General features: G+C 53.9%; 1 protein-coding gene and 1 long non-coding RNA gene across 3 annotated transcripts in view; one reads left to right on the top strand and one right to left on the bottom strand.

The window, feature by feature from the left end:
- Positions 1–6,706, bottom strand: part of LOC143658674 (uncharacterized) — a 14,385-nt gene extending 7,679 nt beyond the window's left edge. For both annotated transcript variants that reach the window (XR_013163286.1, XR_013163287.1), the window contains exons 1-2: positions 6,583–6,706; positions 3,620–3,715 (exon numbers count right to left, since the gene is read on the bottom strand). This is a non-coding gene — a long non-coding RNA (uncharacterized LOC143658674). The remainder of the gene's footprint in view (positions 1–3,619; positions 3,716–6,582) is intronic.
- The window catches only part of PRKCG (protein kinase C gamma), a 19,337-nt gene extending 1,165 nt beyond the window's left edge, over positions 1–18,172 (top strand). Inside the window, exons 3-18 of the mRNA XM_077130833.1 lie at positions 560–642; positions 3,875–3,986; positions 4,118–4,249; positions 4,684–4,840; positions 6,579–6,713; positions 6,960–7,047; positions 7,618–7,647; positions 12,174–12,326; positions 12,665–12,853; positions 13,729–13,820; positions 13,899–13,961; positions 14,097–14,235; positions 15,326–15,406; positions 16,562–16,669; positions 17,630–17,770; positions 17,956–18,172. Coding sequence (XP_076986948.1) covers positions 560–642; positions 3,875–3,986; positions 4,118–4,249; positions 4,684–4,840; positions 6,579–6,713; positions 6,960–7,047; positions 7,618–7,647; positions 12,174–12,326; positions 12,665–12,853; positions 13,729–13,820; positions 13,899–13,961; positions 14,097–14,235; positions 15,326–15,406; positions 16,562–16,669; positions 17,630–17,770; positions 17,956–18,144 — 1,892 coding nt within the window. The 3' untranslated portion in view covers positions 18,145–18,172. The remainder of the gene's footprint in view (positions 1–559; positions 643–3,874; positions 3,987–4,117; positions 4,250–4,683; positions 4,841–6,578; positions 6,714–6,959; positions 7,048–7,617; positions 7,648–12,173; positions 12,327–12,664; positions 12,854–13,728; positions 13,821–13,898; positions 13,962–14,096; positions 14,236–15,325; positions 15,407–16,561; positions 16,670–17,629; positions 17,771–17,955) is intronic.

Below are 18,172 nucleotides of genomic sequence, written 5' to 3'. Positions count from 1 at the left end.
GCAGGGACCGGCCGGGTGGGGTCATGGACGGGCGGGTGGGGGCCGGGCGGGCCAGCAGTTATGGGGGGGGCGGGAGAGGGGGGCGAGTCCCACAAGACCAGCTGCCACTGCTGAGAACAGTGTGAGTCAGGGAGGGGGGCGGGCCGGCAGCAGGCACCCCCAGACTCACTTCTGCCCCAAGTTACTGTTCTCTCTGCTTGTCTGAGAATATTTCTCTGTGTTTTCTCTCCCGGGATGTCTCTGTGTCTCCCCTTCTGGCCTGGGTCTGACTATACTGGGTCCCTGTTTCCACTCTCTTGACTCTCTCTCATCTTCCTTTTTGGCTGTGTTTGCATCGTGCACTTGGATCTGTCTTTCTTTGCACCCATCTTTTGGATTGGGTGTCTTTCCCCCGGTGTCTCTCTGTCTGTCTGTCTCATGCTCTGCACGTCGGGGGTTTCTCCTTGGATTTTTCTCTCTGTTGGTCTCTTTCTCGCTCTCGTCTCTGCTTCTTGGGGCTTCTCTCTGGATGTATCCATGTCTCTTTCTGTCTCTGTGTCTCTGTGGTTCCTCCCTTCAGTCTGCAGCTTTGTGGTTCATCGGCGATGCCACGAATTTGTGACCTTCGAGTGTCCAGGCGCTGGGAAGGGCCCCCAGACTGATGTGAGTGCCCGGACACCTGGTCCTTCCTCCTCGGGCCGCGCCCCCGCCCTCACCCCCTCGGCGTCCGTCCCAATTTCTCCTGCTATTTTTAAGGCTCGGAGGGGAGGGGGGCTGGGGAGATAGGGGGAGCTAGTCTGGCCCAGATTCCCTGCCCTTGGCCTGGAAAGGGGGAATGAGGGGGAACTGAGACAGGCCAGGGACCCAGGTGGGGGACAGAGAGGAAGTAGGAGTGAGGGGACCAGGAGGTACTGGGGGGCATGCGCTGCAATCCAGGGGTTAAGAGATTTTTTAAAATAGAGGACTGACGGAAAGAAAGAGAAATATTAATGCAGATGCCAAAATTCCAAGAGAAGATGAGAAAGAGTCTCAGAAAGAGGAGCAAAGATGTAGAGAAAGATGGAGACCAGGGGAAACTGAGGCAGAAGCGGAGGGAACGCAGATGCAGGGAGAAACAGAAGGGGATCTGGGAAGACTGAGGGGGTGAGGGAGAGAGACAAAGTCAGAAGAACTCAGAGAGACAGAGATACAGATACCCAAAGGAAGACTAAAATAGAAAACGAATAAGCATGACTTAGGAGGTGCTCAAAGAGGAAGACCCAGAGAGAATCTGCACCACATATGTACACACGTGTATGCATACACAGATGCCCCACAACATCAAGCTCACAGGTGTATACACACATACACACAGTCTCTCTCTCCCACTCCCTAGTGTTACAAGAACAGCCAACCCTGGAGCCCATCCCTCTTCCCTCCTCACTTTCTGCCTGGCATGGGCACAGGTCAGCTTTTCCCTCTGAGCCTCAGTTTCTCTCCTGTGAAATGGGCTGATGATCTGCTATTGACCAATGGCAGTGGCAGAGTTCTTTGTCTGCCCTGTCTCACACGACAGTCCCCAGCCCCATGTAGCTACCGAGCTCTTAAAACGATGGCTGCTGTGCCCAAGGAACGGAAATTTCAATTTCATTTCGTTTGAACTGACTTCAATGTAAACAGCCACCGGTGGCTAGAAGCCACCAGAATGGGATGGCAATACCAGCCTTGTTTTAACAGTTAAGTTTGAAGTTATGGCGATGAGTTTGGCACAGGGTTGAAGATGATTGTATGATTAGTGGATGGAGACAGAGGTAGAGTGAGTCTGAAGCTGGAGATCAAAAACACAGGTGGTTAGACTCGGGGTTAGGGAGAGACACTGGGAAATTATGAGAGAGACACATCCACGAGGCATTCTGCCAGCTTGTCAGAGGAAGAAAATTGAAGCTGACACAGAGCATATGATTTCCTAGAACATTTATCGTGCACCATTAGCTACCAACACTATAGACATCATTGATGCTTTCACTCATGGCAGCCTCTCCTGTCTACGTGCCCCACAGTCCCAGCTTTCCTTCATGGAGTACCCGCTGGGTGCCCCCATCCCTGAATCTGCACAACCGCTTATAAGGCGAGGCACTGCTAAAGGCGTTCCAGACCTGGAATGCCTGGCTTTGAATTCCAGCTCTGTCGCTTGTTCTGAAAGCTAACTTGCCTTTCCAAACCTCTTGATACCCTGTCTGTAAAATGGGGGTGATCAGAGTGCCACCCTCCCTTTGAGGATTGCCTTGAAGCTTAAATGAGTAAAATACTTCAGACAGTATCTGGCACATAGCCACAGCTAAAACATTAGCATTATTGTTAAAACTCATTATTCCCAATGAGGAAACAGAGGGGAAAGGGTGAAGACAGGGCTTTCTCCTGTATTCCTCTCAAATGGCTTCCCCCCACCCCCGCCCCTCATTTTTAACCCTTTGGACACTGTTGTAAGCAGTAGGGACCCAGTGCTTAGAAAGTGCTGAGGGTGTTTAGTCTTCATAAGAGGGAGCATCCATGGCACCCCCTTTACAGCGGGGACAGCCAGAAGGGGTGGGCAGGGGAGGCCGCATGGCTGGGCCGAGGGCTGAGTGGAGATTTGGACCGTCATCTGTCTAACTGGAGCCCCAGTGCTGTCTGCTCTTTAATAATGGCTTTGTCCCTGAGAATCCTAACAGCTTCTACCTGGGCCACATGCCCCGCCGAGAGCTTCCACGCTGCGGCAGTGCATTTAGTCCCGCGGAGGCCCATGGAGTTAGGGTCAGCTGCAGCTTGCTAGAGCCCCAGAACATTAAAAGGCATTGTGACAACTGCCAACCCTCCCGCCACCCAACCATAACTCAAAATAGAAACCCGACTCAACGGCAAAATAAATGAAAATCTGAAAAAGTTCTTAGATTTCTCCCCATATGATAACTCTTTCATGCAAGCTTAGAAAAAGGCAAATAACAACTTATGTGACAACGAGACATCAGGGGCTGGGGGAGGAAAGTCTGCTCTGCTGATGTCCTAAATCCATGCTTCAGCAGACTCTGGAAATTTAATGTTGCTTTGAGATATGGATTGTTTATTTCTGTTTGGCAGAGGAGGATGCCCAGGCTCAAAATGGGGAATGAACTTTGCCCCAAATCACAAAGCCCCAAATCTCCTAGCTCTTATTTAAACTGAGGTTTATGTGCAGACTGCAGTCAAATATTAATAGCCACAGCAATAAAAAAAAAAAAAAAGTAGGAAGAATAACAGTATCCATTACATTTAACAGGTTGGGCTTCCTGAGTTCCTGTAACTGAGGAGTCATAGTCCACATTCCACATGGGGCTCAGATAAAGCAGGCCATGTTGTGTGGGCAGAAGCAGGAACACAGCACAAAAGCTGACAGAGGACAATCTGGGGTTCAGGGTGGTCCTCAAGTTCTCAGAGGCCAGCTTGCAGGAGGTGTGGGGGGCAGGGATTGTGTGATTTTGGAAGCCCTCACCTCCTTCAGGTTCCATCCAAATGCCAACTTATTTTGACCAGTCATTTAAATTTTTCGACCCCCCGCCCCTGGCTGTCCCTACTCCCCTTCCTGCTTCATTTTTCTCCAGAACACCCATTACCACCCATCTTGTTACATATTTTATCTACTTACCGTGTGAACTTTGTCTCCTCTGCAAGAAGGTAAATGCCGTGTGGTCAGGGATCTCTGTTTTGTTCTCCACTGGGTCCCCAGCACCAAGAACAGGGCCTGGCAAACAGTAGGTGCACAATAAATAATCTGTAGTGTGAATGCGTGAGACGGAGCGACCATGGGGAAAGGAGGCAGAGAGCAAGTGCTCCCGTCCTAGGGTCCTAGGACCTCCTCCTCGCAAGCCCCCCGGCTGCCTCTTTTCTTCCCCCACCCCAGGACCCCCGGAACAAGCACAAGTTCCGTCTGCACAGCTACAGCAGCCCCACCTTCTGCGACCACTGCGGCTCCCTTCTCTACGGGCTGGTGCACCAGGGCATGAAATGCTCCTGTGAGTCTCCAGCTCCCGCCCTCGCCACCACTTGGTGCCTCCAGAGGCGCAGGGTCTGGGTTCCGGGAAAAACGGGGGACCAGGGGGCTGGGGCGGGGCCTGAAGTGCTACCCCCCAGCCTCGTCCCCCAGGCTGCGAGATGAACGTGCACCGGCGCTGTGTGCGCAGCGTGCCCTCCCTGTGCGGCGTGGACCACACGGAGCGCCGCGGGCGCCTGCAGCTGGAAATCCGCGCCCCAACTTCGGACGAGATCCACGTCACGGGTGAGGCCCCGGGCGCTCGCCTGGCCCCGCCTCTAGACCCGAGCCAGCGGGCGGAAGGAAGTCACCCGCGCATGTCGCCCACCTACCCCGCGAGGCGCCGCCCGCGCCCTGAGCCCCGGTCACAGGCTGAGCGCCTTCCCTAGAAGCACGGCCCTCCTAGAGCAAAGCCCCGCTGGAGCCTTGCTTCTCTCTTAATGGCCTTTCCAGGGATCAGGATCCTTGAAAGGGCGGGATGAGAGGACCTGAGGGAGGAGAGATAAAAGGGGCCTTGGATTCCTGGGTCCTTGGCTGGGAACACCGCAGGGAGTCAGGATACCTGGCTCCTGAGAAAGGAGACTGAAAGCTTGGAATTCCTGGCTGCTGGTTGGGAGAGGCCGAGGAGGCTTCTTCCTGGATCTCTAATCCATCTACCCTCCCTTGCCTCCCCGCCTCAGTTGGTGAGGCCCGTAACCTCATCCCAATGGACCCCAATGGTCTGTCGGATCCCTATGTGAAGCTGAAGCTCATTCCTGACCCTCGGAACCTGACAAAACAGAAGACCCGGACGGTGAAAGCCACACTGAACCCCGTGTGGAACGAGACCTTCGTGTTGTGAGCCTGGGATGCAGGGGGAGAATGTGATGGCTGGCAGAGAACAAGCTGAGGGCCTTGGTGGCCCACAAGCCCCCCACCCCCAGCCCCCAGAGAGCAGCTGCAAGAAGGTGTTAGGATAAAGGAAATTAGAAGAGAGCAGAAGAAGGCAGTGGGGAGAAGGGCATGGCGTGACTGAGGGAAAGAGACCAGATTCAGAAGCCGAGAGAGACAAATCTTGGCTGTACATAAATTCCATTGAATTTCACTCTGGGGACCTGGATAGGAAGCCTATTGGGTCCCTGCCTTTAGGGTTTCCAGGCTTTCTAATAATAATAACAATAGTTAACTTTTGTTAAATAAATTTAGTCTCTACAAGGGCCTGTGCTAAATACTTGACATGATAGTACATAGTCATATTCTCATATCAACCAGGATGTGCTATTATAGTGAAGAAACAGAGCTAGCTAGTTAAGCCATTTGCCCAGGGTTATACAATCAGTTAATGGCAGAAGCAGGAGAGCAGAGTCCTGACAGTTTATCACTAAAATAACCTCCTGATAGGAGGAGGGCTGAGTGGTCGGGACCCCAAGGAAGGTGCAGATGGAGAGTGGGCGAAGTCAGAGCAAGGCAGTGCTGTGGCTCTGCTTGCAGCCTCCTCAGAAGCATCATCGGAGAGGCCAGAGCCAGGGAGGGAGTCAGCCTGAGATGGGGAATGCTGAGCAAGAGGGGCGGAGACCCAGAGAGGGGGAGGGAGACCCAGGGAGGAGCAGAGTCCCAGTGAGAGGGACGGAGACCCAGAGAGGAGGAGGGAGACCCAGGGAGGAGCAGAGACCCAGCGAGAGGGACGGAGACCCAGAGAGGGGGATGGAGACCCAGGGAGGAGCAGAGACCCAGTGAGAGGGACGGAGACCCAGAGAGGGGGAGGGAGACCCAGGGAGGAGCAGAGACCCAGTGAGAGGGACGCAGACCCAGAGAGGGGGACGGAGACCCAGGGAGGAGCAGAGACCCAGTGAGAGGGACGGAGACCCAGAGAGGGGGATGGAGACCCAAACAGAGGATGAAAGAGAGAAAGAGAGCCAGAGTTGGCATATTCATGGCAGGGGTGGGGGTGGGGAGAATGAGAGAGTTTCAGAAAGTCATAGACAGATAAACAGAGATCCAGGCCAGGGGCTGAGGCCAGAGATACAGAGAGAGAGTGAGAGAAGGAGAACGAGATCTAGGAAAGGGGAAGCCGGGAAGGTCCCAGGGAGAGACTCAGAGACCCAGAAAGAGAAAAACATAGGCAAAGAGAAAAATGGACAGATCTCAGGAAATGGGGGGTGGGGGAGTGAGGGGCAGAGACGACCCCTAAAAAGTAAAGCCGAATGGGGGCACAAAGATACAGAAAGAAACAGACGTGCAGATAGAAGGCAGAGAACCTGAAAGAATTAGGGAGACAGAACCGGAAAAAGGCATGGATATATGTAGGAAAATAAGAGACTGAAACCTGAAGAGAAACAGCCGGATGGAGGGAGTTTGCAAAGTACGGGGTGGTTGCGGGTGGGTAGACAGGTGGGGGCAAGGGGTCAACTGACACAGAGACAGAAGGACAGAGCCTTGGGGGGTAGGGGGGACCCGCCGGGGGACCCAGAACACAGGACGGAGGGAGAGAGGCACAGAGCCGTCTAGGCTTTCTGAGGGCCGGGTACAGGGAGGGAGACCCTCGGGGAGGAAGGGGCTGGGCAGGCCCCGCCCTCACTGCCCGCCCGTCCCGCAGCAACCTGAAGCCCGGCGACGTGGAGCGCAGGCTCAGCGTGGAGGTGTGGGACTGGGACCGGACTTCCCGCAACGACTTCATGGGGGCCATGTCCTTCGGCGTCTCGGAGCTGCTTAAGGCGCCTGTGGACGGCTGGTGAGGGCGCGGAGGGGGCGGGGCGGCGGGGCGGGGCGGGGGCGGGGGCCGGGCGGGGGCGGGGCGGCCGGGGCCAGCCAGGGCCTCCCTCCCCGCACTGACCCTGCCCTGCTCTGTCTGCCCGCGACTCTCCTGTCCTCTCCTGCTCTACGTCTCTTCCTTCCCGTCCGACGTCCCGCTTCCTCCCGCCCCCCACCCCGGGTCATGCCCACCCCGTACCCCCCCGGGTCTCGGTCTGCGCATCAGGTACAAGCTGCTGAACCAGGAGGAGGGCGAGTATTACAACGTGCCGGTGGCCGACGCTGACAACTGCAGCCTCCTGCAGAAGTTCGAGGTACCCCGGCGAGTCGCTGGGGGTGCAGCAGTGCACAAGAAAGAAAAAAACGCTTGCCCTGAGGAGGCTTACAGTCAGGGGAAGACATCAAATGAAATGAATAAGTAAATGCTAACATGTCGGAAGATGGCGGGTGTTAGGACATGATAAGTGTGATAGGGAAGAAATAAGCATTAAAGAGGGTCAGGGGGGCTGTTGGAAGGTTGGAAGTCACTGCAGTTTTAATTGCAGTAATTAAAGAGGTCCCCACTGAGAAGGAGACCTTGGAGCAAAGATTTAAAGGACACGAGGGAGCAAGTCAGGGGGGCCCCCCACCCCAGCCCCCAGCTTCTTCCCACAGTTCAGAGCCAGCCTCTTTCCCTCCATCCCTGGTTGCCCCCTCGGGGGGACTGCATATCCCAGGAGAACCCTTTCCCTGCTCTTGTGTAGGGGACAGTAGCCCCAGGGACTGATGGGAGTTATAGTTCCTGTCCACCCCCAAAGCTTGGGGGTATTGGGGACTCCGCCCCCCTGCTGCAGGGCCGTCTCCTGCCTCTCCTGGGGCTCTGACTCTGCCTTTCTTTTCCCTAGGCCTGTAACTATCCCCTGGAACTGTACGAGGTGAGTAGAGCCCAGCCGTTGGATGGAGGCCGTTCAGTCTCCTGGTCTCTCTGTCCACTTCTCCTCTTCTGATTTCTGCCTTCAATGCCACACGCGTCAGTTGAACATCTACTTCATACCAGGTCCAGTGCTTGCTGATCCTGGGGTTCTAGAGGTGAATCCCACCCTCTCCCTACCCTCCAGCAGCTCCCCAGGGAAGGGACAAATCACAGATAACTTAAAATTCAGGACGAAGTGCTCAATTATAGGAAGACCAGGGAGCTGAAGGCGTAGAGAGGATGCACGGACACAGGCTGGGCAGAAGGAGAGCAGGGAGGGCTTCCCTGAGGAGGTGACGCCTGAATTGACTCTTGAGTCTTTCTGTCCATCACTGTGGCCTTTCTCCCCTCCCCTTGCTCGCTCACTCATTAGTTGCCTAGTTCCCGAGGTGTCCCACCAGCCAAGCCCTATTATGGGTGACGCCTAGAGGAGGCCCAGGCCACTCTGAGCGAGACACCTCTTCTTGTGGAGGAGGTCATGGACAGAGAATTCGCAGTGGGATTGTGTTTGATCGTGGAGACAGCCTCAGCATGAGAGGCTAGAGCCACCTGGGTCAGAGAAAGCCTGCCAGAGAGGCGAGTGCTGGAGGAAGGGCAGGATATCCCAGGTAAGGCAAGATTTCCAGGCAGCAGGAAGGAGTGTTCTCTCATTCATTCTTTCCAAAAATGTGTTGTTTGGCACCCCCGTGTGCAAGCCATGGTTCTTGCCACTGGGTATACAGCAGTGCACAAGAAAGAAAAAACGCTTGCCCTGAGGAGGCTTACAGTCAGGGGAAGACATCAAATGAAATGAATAAGTAAATGATAACATGTTGGAAGATGGCGGGTGTTAGGACATGATAAGTGTGATATGGAAGAAATAAGCATTAAAGAGGGTCAGGGGGGCTGTTGGAAGGTTGGAAGTTATTGCGGTTTTTTCTCTCTCTTTTTTTTTTACATGGGTAGGCACCGGGAATCGAACCCGGGTCCTCTGGCATGGCAGGCAAGCATTCTTGCCTGCTGAGCCACCCTGGCCTGCCCATTATTGCAGTTTTGATAGCAGTAATTAAAGAGGTCTTCACTGAGAGGGAGACCTTGGAGCAAAGACTTAAAGGAAATGAGGGAACAAGTCATGGGGAGAAGAGGCTTCCAGGCAGAGAGAAGGGAACATGCAAAGGCCCTGAGATGGAAGAAAGACAGAAGTTTTTGAGGACCAGCAAAAGGACAGTGTGGCTGGACAGAGGAAGAGAGGGGGAGGGAAGTAAGAGATGAAGTCTGCAGTAGGGGAAGGGGTGGGGGCTGCCTTGTCATTTATTGTAAGGAGTTTGGCTTTTAAACTGAGCGAGATGGAAAGCCATTGGAGGGTTCTGAGTAAAGGCGTGAACCGAGTTGGTTTAGAAGCAGGTGGGAGATGCTGGCTGGTCCAGTGACAGCAGTGGCGGTGGTCAGAGTGGGTATATTAGAAGGTTGATGGAACAGGGAGTGCATTCAGCACCCCTCTCCTGAGACCCTCAGCCACTCAACCCATCTTTCTGAGACCTTTTATGTGTGAAGCTGTGGGCTCGGTGGTGCTGGAGAAACTGGAGAAACAAAAAGGCAGGAGGCAGACTGCCTGGCTTTAAGGTACTCACAGACTGGTGGGGAGTGTCTCCCTCCCTCATGCTATTATGGCAGAGGGTGACAAGCTATAATGGAGACCCTACAGGGCCTTCTAGGAGCCCAAGGAGGTGTCAGCATCCAGCTTGGGGCTTCCCGGAGGAGATGGCCTTCAGATTGCAACCTGGAAGACAAGTGCTAGCAGTAAGCATCTCCAAGATTTGTAAAGCACGCCAGTCTTTCCTTGATGCTTTGTTTAAAAATTGTGGTACAATATACATAACTTAGAATTTACCATATTTTCCATTTAAAAGAGTTTATAGTAGTAACATATGCACAACTTAAAATGTCCCATTTTAGCCATTTCTAAGTGTCTAATTCAGTGGCACTATACTGCACAACCATCACCGCTACTTCCAGTACTTCTGTCATCATCCCAGAGAGAAACCATACCCGTTCATCCATAACTCCCCACTCCCTCCTCCTCCCAATACTGGCAACCTCCAATCTTCTTTCTGTCTCCATGGATTGCCTATTCTACATAATTCATATGTAAGTGGGATCATATAGTAATTGTCCTTTTGTATCTGGCTTCTTTCACTCAGCATCATGTTTTCAAGGTTCACCCATGTCATAGCACGTATCAGAACCTCATTCTTTTTATGGCTGAATACTGTCCCTTGCACGTATGTACCACATTTTATTTATCTGTTCATCAGTTGATGGACACTTGGGTTGTTTCTACCTTTTGGCTATTGTGCCTTATGCTGCTATGGACATTGATGAACGAGTATGTATTTGCAACCCGGTTTCAATTATTTTGGGTTTCCTTGACTCTTGTAGATATTTTCAGTAGGGTTTTCAAGTTATGGCTCGTGGCTTACCTGTATCACTGCTGGAGGGTATTTCCAGGCTTCTCTGCAGACCTACTAAGTCATACTCTCTTTGTTGGCCTGAATATCTGCCCTTTAAACAACTTCCACAAAAGGTTCTTTTGCATCGTTATGTTTGAGAATAGCTGTGCTTGAGATAGGAGTAATAACAGGAAATTCAGGCTAAAAGAGAGGTGCAGCCTTTTGCCCAAAGTTCCTCATTATGAAACCTAGCAGGGCTGATGTGCTCGTGCATTTAATTGAGGTGTTTAGTCTGTGGAGGTCTGGCAGATGGTGGGCAGAGGTCTGCTGGCAGGAACTTGGGGACAGTGTGTGATTTGAGTGGAGAGTTCACCTGTATTGGTGGAGGGAGATGTGCCTGGTGGTGGCTGGGCCTGAAACATCCAAAACTGAGAGCCTGGGATTTCGTGTTGCCCTCTCAACCTCTTGAGGTCTAGCAGACTTCTTTGAGAACAAAAGATTCTGCTCTGAGAAAAGGAAACAAATGAACACCCAAAGTCAATGCACAAAAGTAGTGCATATGATTTCCTTTGAATTCTGCCTTTGGAGCTCATTGATTAATTCTCTTATTCCCAAGTGTCAGCGACCGAGCAAGGCTGTGACTGTGTGGTTGGCAGCTGTGCCCCAACACTCAGAGGTGCTAATTAATGTTACCAGTGGGCACCTACTGTGTGCCAGGCTAGGAGCCAGGGGTATAGCAGTAATAGCCAACGCAAACGGCCCTTATGGCGTGCCAGGCACTCTCTCCGCCCCTGCATATGTTAATTTTGATTCAATCCTCTCGCTGTCCAGTGTGGGAAATACTCTCATTCTCCCATATGGCGACAGGGTGAGAGCCCCGGCAGGTGGCAGCACTAGGCTCTGAACCAAGACACTGAGATCCGTCTCCAGCACCTCTGCACGGAATTGCACCTTCCAATACATTCATTGAGCCCCAACCATGCGCTAGACACTGTCTGTGTCTCAGACAACAAGGTAGACATAGGACCCTGCCTCAAGGAGCTCACTGACCTTGAGCTCATAATCACACAGATGGATGTAAGTTAGAGCCAACCAAATGCTGCAAAGGAGCTGCCCACAGTGGCAGGGGAGACAGGGAGAGAGGCCGCTGACCCGGCTAGGGAATGCAGGAAAGGCCTCTGCGAGGAAAGGGCACTCGAGCTAAGATCTGAAGGTTGAGCTGGAGGGCTTCCAGGAATAAGGATCAGGTATGTCCAAAGACCCTGAGGTAGGAGGGAGGATAGGAGAGTGGCCTGCAGGCATCAGTCCATTCTGGGCATGGCAAGCCACTTGGAAGGAAATCTTAGAGTGAGAAGCTATTAGAAGGTTCACAGGTATAGGAAAGACATGACCTAGTTTATTAATTTTTTCCTTAATTGGCCACTCTGCCTGCTGTGTAGAAGAGGCGCTAGAAAGGTCCATAGTAGATGCAGTGGGACAAGCATGGAAGTTATTACAGCAGCTCAGCCACTGGGCCCGTCCCATGGGTCAAGCAGGAAAATGTGGAGCAGGCACCATAGCTCCCAGCCAAGAGTGGTTCCCAGATCAGCTTGTCCGAAATGCAGATACTCAGATCCCATCCCAGACATACAGAATCATAAAATCTAGAAGCAGGGCTCAGTTGTCTGTTTTACCAAGCCCTCCAGGAGAGGCTGGCTTAGAGGTTAAGAGCAGGGAGACTCGAGGACTCAACTGCTTGGGTTTGACTTCTGGCTCTGCTGTTTTCCTGCTGTGTGACTTTGGGCGCGTTCCTTCATGTCTCTGTGCCAGTTGCCTCCTTTGTACAATGGGTGTGACAACAGACATACAGTGAAGTCTCTGACTCTTAGTTACATAATAAATAAACTCTCCAGGCTATAGGGAACCAGAGAAATTTCTCAAGCTGGGGAGGAAGGGCACATTTTCTTTCTATCTCTGTCTCTCCCCCATTCTTTGTATCGTTGAAGGCTTATCCGGGTCTGGGGTCTGTCCACCTCAGGTCTGGGGTCTGACCACCTCCGATCTCCCCTCTTTCCCGCAGCGCGTGCGGATGGGCCCGTCTTCCTCCCCCATCCCCTCCCCCTCCCCTAGCCCCACCGACCCCAAGCGCTGCTTCTTCGGGGTGAGCCCAGGGCGCCTGCACATCTCCGACTTCAGCTTCCTCATGGTTCTCGGAAAAGGCAGCTTTGGGAAGGTTGGATTCCTGGTTTCTGGGAGAAGGGGAGGGTATGGAGGGGGGCAGAGGTTTCTGGTCCTTAGGAGAAGTATAGTGGGGTGTGGGGATGGGCCGGGCACTAGGCTCCTGAGTGCCCAGATGAGGGTAGATGTCATGTGAGGAGAGTTCCGGGGAGGAGAGGCATAAAGATGGGGTTACATTTCCCTGAGGAGGTGGGTGGCAAAGCCAGGGGTCCACTGGGCCTTAGATTGGCTCCTGAGAGAGCAAGGATCTGCCATCTGTCTTCTAAGTCCGGGAAGGAACGGGGTGGATGGGGCGCTGCAGCCCTGGGTGGAGCCCTGCCACCTCCACCGTAGGTGATGCTGGCTGAGCGAAGGGGCTCCGATGAGCTCTACGCCATCAAGATCCTGAAGAAGGACGTGATCGTGCAGGACGATGACGTGGACTGCACCCTGGTGGAGAAACGCGTGCTGGCTCTGGGGGGCCGAGGCCCGGGCGGTCGGCCTCACTTCCTCACCCAGCTCCACTCCACCTTCCAGACCCCGGTAAGGAAGGCGGGGCCGGGTTGTCCCGGACCTGCCTCCTCCCACCTGGAGGGGCCAGGCACCTGCTGTGGAAGGCCGAGCTTAGCACGAGGCCAAAGGACCTTACACGCTGCCAGATGGCTGGGATCCTGGGTGGGCGTAGCCAGAAGACTGGGATCCTGGGTGGGCGTGGCCAGAAGGCTGGGGTCCTGGGTGGGCGTGGCCAGAAGGCTGGGATCCTGGGTGGGCGTGGCCATAAGACTAGGATCCTGGGTGGGCGTGGCCAGAAGGCTGGGATCCTGGATGGGCGTGGCCAAACTGCCTGGGTCGTGAGTGGGTTGTAGCCCGGACCCTGGATTCCAGAGTTAGTGTGTGGAGAAAGCGTTCTGAGTGCGCATGCCCAGAACCGGGCTCGGAGGGCGGGTGGGTACTGGCGGGTTCGGAGACCTGGACGAACGGGTGGAAAGGGGCTGGGAGCCAGAACGTTCGGGGTTTTGAGAGGGAGTGACCCCACCTACAGGGACCCTGGGTGGGCGTGGGGATTTTTTTCTTTCTTAATTGCAGGTGGGGCCTGAACAACTTTGGTCCTTAGTAATAGGTGTTCGTGAGTGGGTGAGGAGAGAGGTTTGGGAGCCTGGATTTGGAGCAGATGGGTGGGCCTCCATCTTCATTTCCGAGACCTGGGAACCCCCCAGTTTGCAGGAACTGGGCGGGGGCCGGGCAGGGGTGGAAACTTCGGACCCTCCCGGGGGGTGCTGCCAGTTGCTCCGGAGCCCTGGCCCGGTGGGTCCAGGGTGGATTCAGAGCCGTGCACATCTGTCCTGAGCGGGAGGGAGAGGGGCTTTCCTCTCCAGGCGGGCGAGCCCCCACCTCTAAGGCCCGCCCCTCACCCCCAGGATCGCCTGTATTTTGTGATGGAGTATGTCACCGGGGGCGACTTGATGTACCACATTCAGCAGCTGGGCAAGTTTAAGGAGCCTCATGCAGCGTGAGTCTCAGCCAGGAGGGGAGGGGGGCAGAGGCGGAAGGGGGGGGTCTAGCCGTTGACCTGGTCAACCTCCTTCAGGTTCTACGCGGCAGAGATCGCCATCGGCCTTTTCTTCCTCCACAATCAAGGCATCATCTACCGGTGAGCACCCCCACCCCTTCCAGTAGGGAGGTGAGGGGTGGAGCAGGCCCCTGTGGAAGGGAAGGGATTCGAACCCAGGGTCCCAGCTCGCTGAACTCCGCCCTCCGCGCGCCACACCCCCTGCCCCCTCCACAGGGACCTGAAGCTGGACAACGTGATGCTGGATGCCGAAGGACACATCAAAATCACTGACTTCGGCATGTGTAAGGAGAACGTCTTTCCCGGCTCCACCACCCGCACCTTCTGCGGGACCCCGGACTACATAGCCCCGGAGGTAACCCAGACCCGCTGCCCCAGGCGCTCCCCGAGTTTGCCGAGCTGGTGTGGCGGGGTCCCCGGGGGGGCTTTCTGCCGAGTCTCGGGGGCTCTGACCCGGTGAGCCCTGCCCCCCACGTCCAGCAAGGCCAGGCCAGTGCGCTGGGCATTGCGGGTGGCAGCTGGTGGGTGAGGACGGGTGACCCTCATAGAACCACTAGGCGGGCAGGGCCTGTTCCTGAACGGGGCTAAGAAGGCGGGGACTATTCCATGGGGGGGGGGGCATCCCCAGAGAACACAGAGTGTGGAGGCGAACACCGAGTATTCAGAGTGGGTGGGGCCTGCCCGGGCTATTCCCGCACGGAGAGAGCTGGTGCCCTAAGTACTCCAAGTGGTTCTTTGATGTAAATGGTTCCTCTGTGTTGAACATTCCAAGATGGCGGGGCAGATGCTGTCCCCTGAGTGTTGAACTGGGGCTGAGTATTGCTCTGTCCTTGCTAGGGGAGGTAGGGCTAGGGAGCTGAATGGACAAGTGGATAGAGTCCCTATCCTGACTTCTCTAAGCTGGGGGAGGGGAAGGGATAGTGGTGCAGTCTGTGATATTTCCTCGCCATCAGTGCTATTGCCCAGGTAAGCCATGTCAGCAGTTGCAAACCCAGGTTGGAAATCAGAATTGCCTAGGGGAACTTTTGAAAAAATACAGTTTCTTGACCTGGATCCTGACCTGTGGGAGCTGGAATTCTTCAGGGTCTAGAAAGTCGAATTTTAAACAGCTCCCCAGGAGAAACTGAAATGCAACCAGATTTAAGAATCACTGTTCTCTGTAATTTGGCCCTATATACCTGACATTCTCAGGTGAGGGGCCAGCCACCCAAATCTTCCAAATGGATGGAAATTGTGATATTGCCCATAGGTAGTCTTTAGATTTGGGGGACCAAAGGAATATTCTAAGTAGTTAAGGCTTGTTGCCCGAATTTCCCAAGGGGTGGAACTCTGGTTCAAATATTCCGAGTGGGAGGAGCTAGGGCACTCCATATGAGTAGAGTTCTCAGTTAGCAGAGCTTCTTAAAGAACAGTCATGATCCTCGGCCTTTCCTTCTCCTTGCCAGATCATTGCTTACCAGCCCTATGGGAAGTCTGTGGATTGGTGGTCATTTGGGGTTCTGCTGTATGAGATGTTGGCCGGACAGGTGAGAAATGCGGGGGAGGAGCTGGCTTGGCTGAGCTGAGTGTTTGGAAGCCCGGTTAGGAGTGTGGGCGGTCTCGGGCAATAACTTCTGTCTGCGGTGCCCAGAACTGGAGAAATGGGTAAAGACAACATGGAGTGGGCGTCAACTGTAATATGGTCTTTAGTTTGGGAGGAGTAGGTTAGGATTGGGTAGGCTATAAATTCATAGTCTGTCCTGAGCCTAGAGGAAGGTAGCACCAGGGCAGCGCTGTCCGTGGTTCTGAAAAGTTATCTCACCATAGGCTAGGGGTTCTTAGCCTTTTGTGCGTAAGTGCCGTGGACTACTTTGGCAGTCTGGTGAAACCTATAGACCCTTCTCAGAAGAGTGTTTTTAAATGCACAAAGTAAAATACACAGCATCCCAACATAAACCGATCAAGTTGAAATACGGTTACATTTAAATTTAACTAAATTTAATTTAAATGCATACAGTTGTTTAAATATTAAAAACTGGGATATGGAAACATATGCAGTTTCTTATGGATACATTACATAGTAAGACCTACTGGAAATATGACAGCAAATGCTAAGTAGGAATGGCTGATATTTTGAAATGCCTGCAAATCTAATGTGATAAGAAAATATCTGCAGTATGTCACCTTCCTTCATAACTGAAGGAAATGCTGAATTTAATTAGAGGTTTAAAAAATAGAGATGCCATTTTTTTCTCGTCTACATTCATGGACCCCCCCCCTTCAATAGAGTGCATGAACATTATAAGCCTCACACTATGAGAATCGTTCCCTCTGTGTTACTTTCCCTAGCCTCAGAGGCTGGGGCCTTCTCATCAAAGCAGGAGAACACTTTTATGGTTATTCTTGTTTCCCCCCCACTCTCTTCTATTTAAATGACATATTGCCTAATTAACACCAGCTGATTTGCATAGCAGATATAGAGAGACAGAACAGCAAAGAGGAACAGAGAGCAGAAGCATCTGAGATAGGGAAAATGAGAGTCTGAGAGGAGAAAGACAAAGCTCTTTTAGGTTGGTCAGGTTCCCCTTAGGAAGCTGGGGGGAGGGCTGGGACTCAAGTTTGCGGTGGGCGATGAAAGTGTGGACGATGTGGGAAAAACACTTTGTCAAGCCTCTGACTCTTTACCCCTCCCCCTTTCTTAGCCTCCCTTTGATGGAGAAGATGAGGAGGAGCTGTTTCAGGCCATCATGGAACAAACTGTCACCTACCCCAAGTCGCTTTCCCGGGAAGCTGTGGCCATCTGCAAGGGGGTGAGAGCCCCTGACTCAGAGCTTCTCCAGCCTCCTAAACCGTGCAGTCCATTAGTAAAAGGCTCGCCTCCCTCAAGTCACTTGGCTTGCAGCTGCTGGAAAGTTTAATAATATCAGATTGGGTTAGAATGATAAGTACTGCCATGATGCCGCCTCAGTTCCAAGGATGGCTTTTGCTACCCACCCACCCCCACTCCCACCCCAGGCCATGCAAGGAGTGGTGCAAGACCAGGGCCTACCTCAACAGAACTGGGTGGGTCAGGTAAACCTCCTGCCACTTTTCTCCCTGGGGGGTCTTGGGCAAGTCACTGGCACTCTCAGAACCTCAGTTTCCTCTTTTGGGGTTATGGTGACAATGCAGGAGAAAGCACCTAGCCCACGGCAGTTTTTCAACAAATGTCGGCACACTTCTTTAGCTTATAGTTCCTGGATTCTGTCTCTGCCTCTCTGACAGTCTCTGTCTGGGTTTCTGTTTCATATCCTCCCTCCCTCTGCATATAATGGGGCTTCTGTGTCCTACCTTTTCCCAGAAACTCCTCCTTTGCATCTTTGTGCCTCTCTGGGGTCTCTGTTACCCTCCCCTTCTCTTCTCCTCTTCCCTTCCCTCTCCACCCCCCTCTGGGACTCTGGGATTCTTCTGACCCTCTCTTCTCTCACTGGGTTTCTCTGCCTCTCCCACCCGCAGACTTTGAATTTTCTCTTTCTCCGTCTGTCCCTGGGTCTCTGGGTCTGGATTTCATACACTTCATTCTTACTTCCCACCCCCACCCCCACCCCTTCTCACTCCCTCCTCTTTCCCTTCCGTCCCCCCAGCCCTGTCCATCCTGTTATTATTCTCTATCTGACCTTTAGTTCCATCTCTCTCTCTGTTCCCCTGCCCTTTTCTCCCTGTCTCTTTCCCTCCTCTCCGTCAACCTGTTGGGGACCCTGGCCTTCTGTCTCTGGCTGTGTTCCCTGCAGTTCCTAACCAAGCACCCAGCGAAGCGCCTGGGCTCAGGGCCCGACGGGGAACCCACCATCCGAGCGCACGGCTTCTTCCGCTGGATAGACTGGGAGCGCCTGGAAAGACTGGAGATCGCGCCTCCCTTCCGACCCCGCCCGGTCAGTCACCCTCCGCGAGCAAAACCCTGCGTGGGGGTGGGGTGGAGGCTCCTTCAGAGGAAACCCGCTAAAGGGACGTCCCGATATTCCAGAGGAGGGGGCGGGGGGGGGTGAGATGCCGCGGGGCCCAGCGGAGACGTGAGGCGCCGCCACGGCCTCAGCTTCCCCTCCCGCCTTCCCCACAGTGCGGCCGCAGTGGCGAGAACTTCGACAAGTTCTTCACGCGGGCGGCACCGGCCTTGACACCCCCAGACCGTCTAGTCCTGGCCAGTATCGACCAGTCCGACTTCCAGGGCTTCACCTACATTAACCCCGATTTCGTGCACCCGGACGCCCGCAGCCCCAGCAGCCCGGTCCCCGTGCCGGTCATGTAATCTCACCTGCCGCCGCCAGGTGCCCCCA

This window comes from Tamandua tetradactyla, chromosome 16, assembly GCF_023851605.1.
Source record: "Tamandua tetradactyla isolate mTamTet1 chromosome 16, mTamTet1.pri, whole genome shotgun sequence".
NCBI classification, from domain to species: domain Eukaryota; kingdom Metazoa; phylum Chordata; class Mammalia; order Pilosa; family Myrmecophagidae; genus Tamandua; species Tamandua tetradactyla.
The sequence above is the reverse complement of the archived record's forward strand: the minus strand, read 5'-3'. Positions and strand labels throughout refer to the sequence as shown.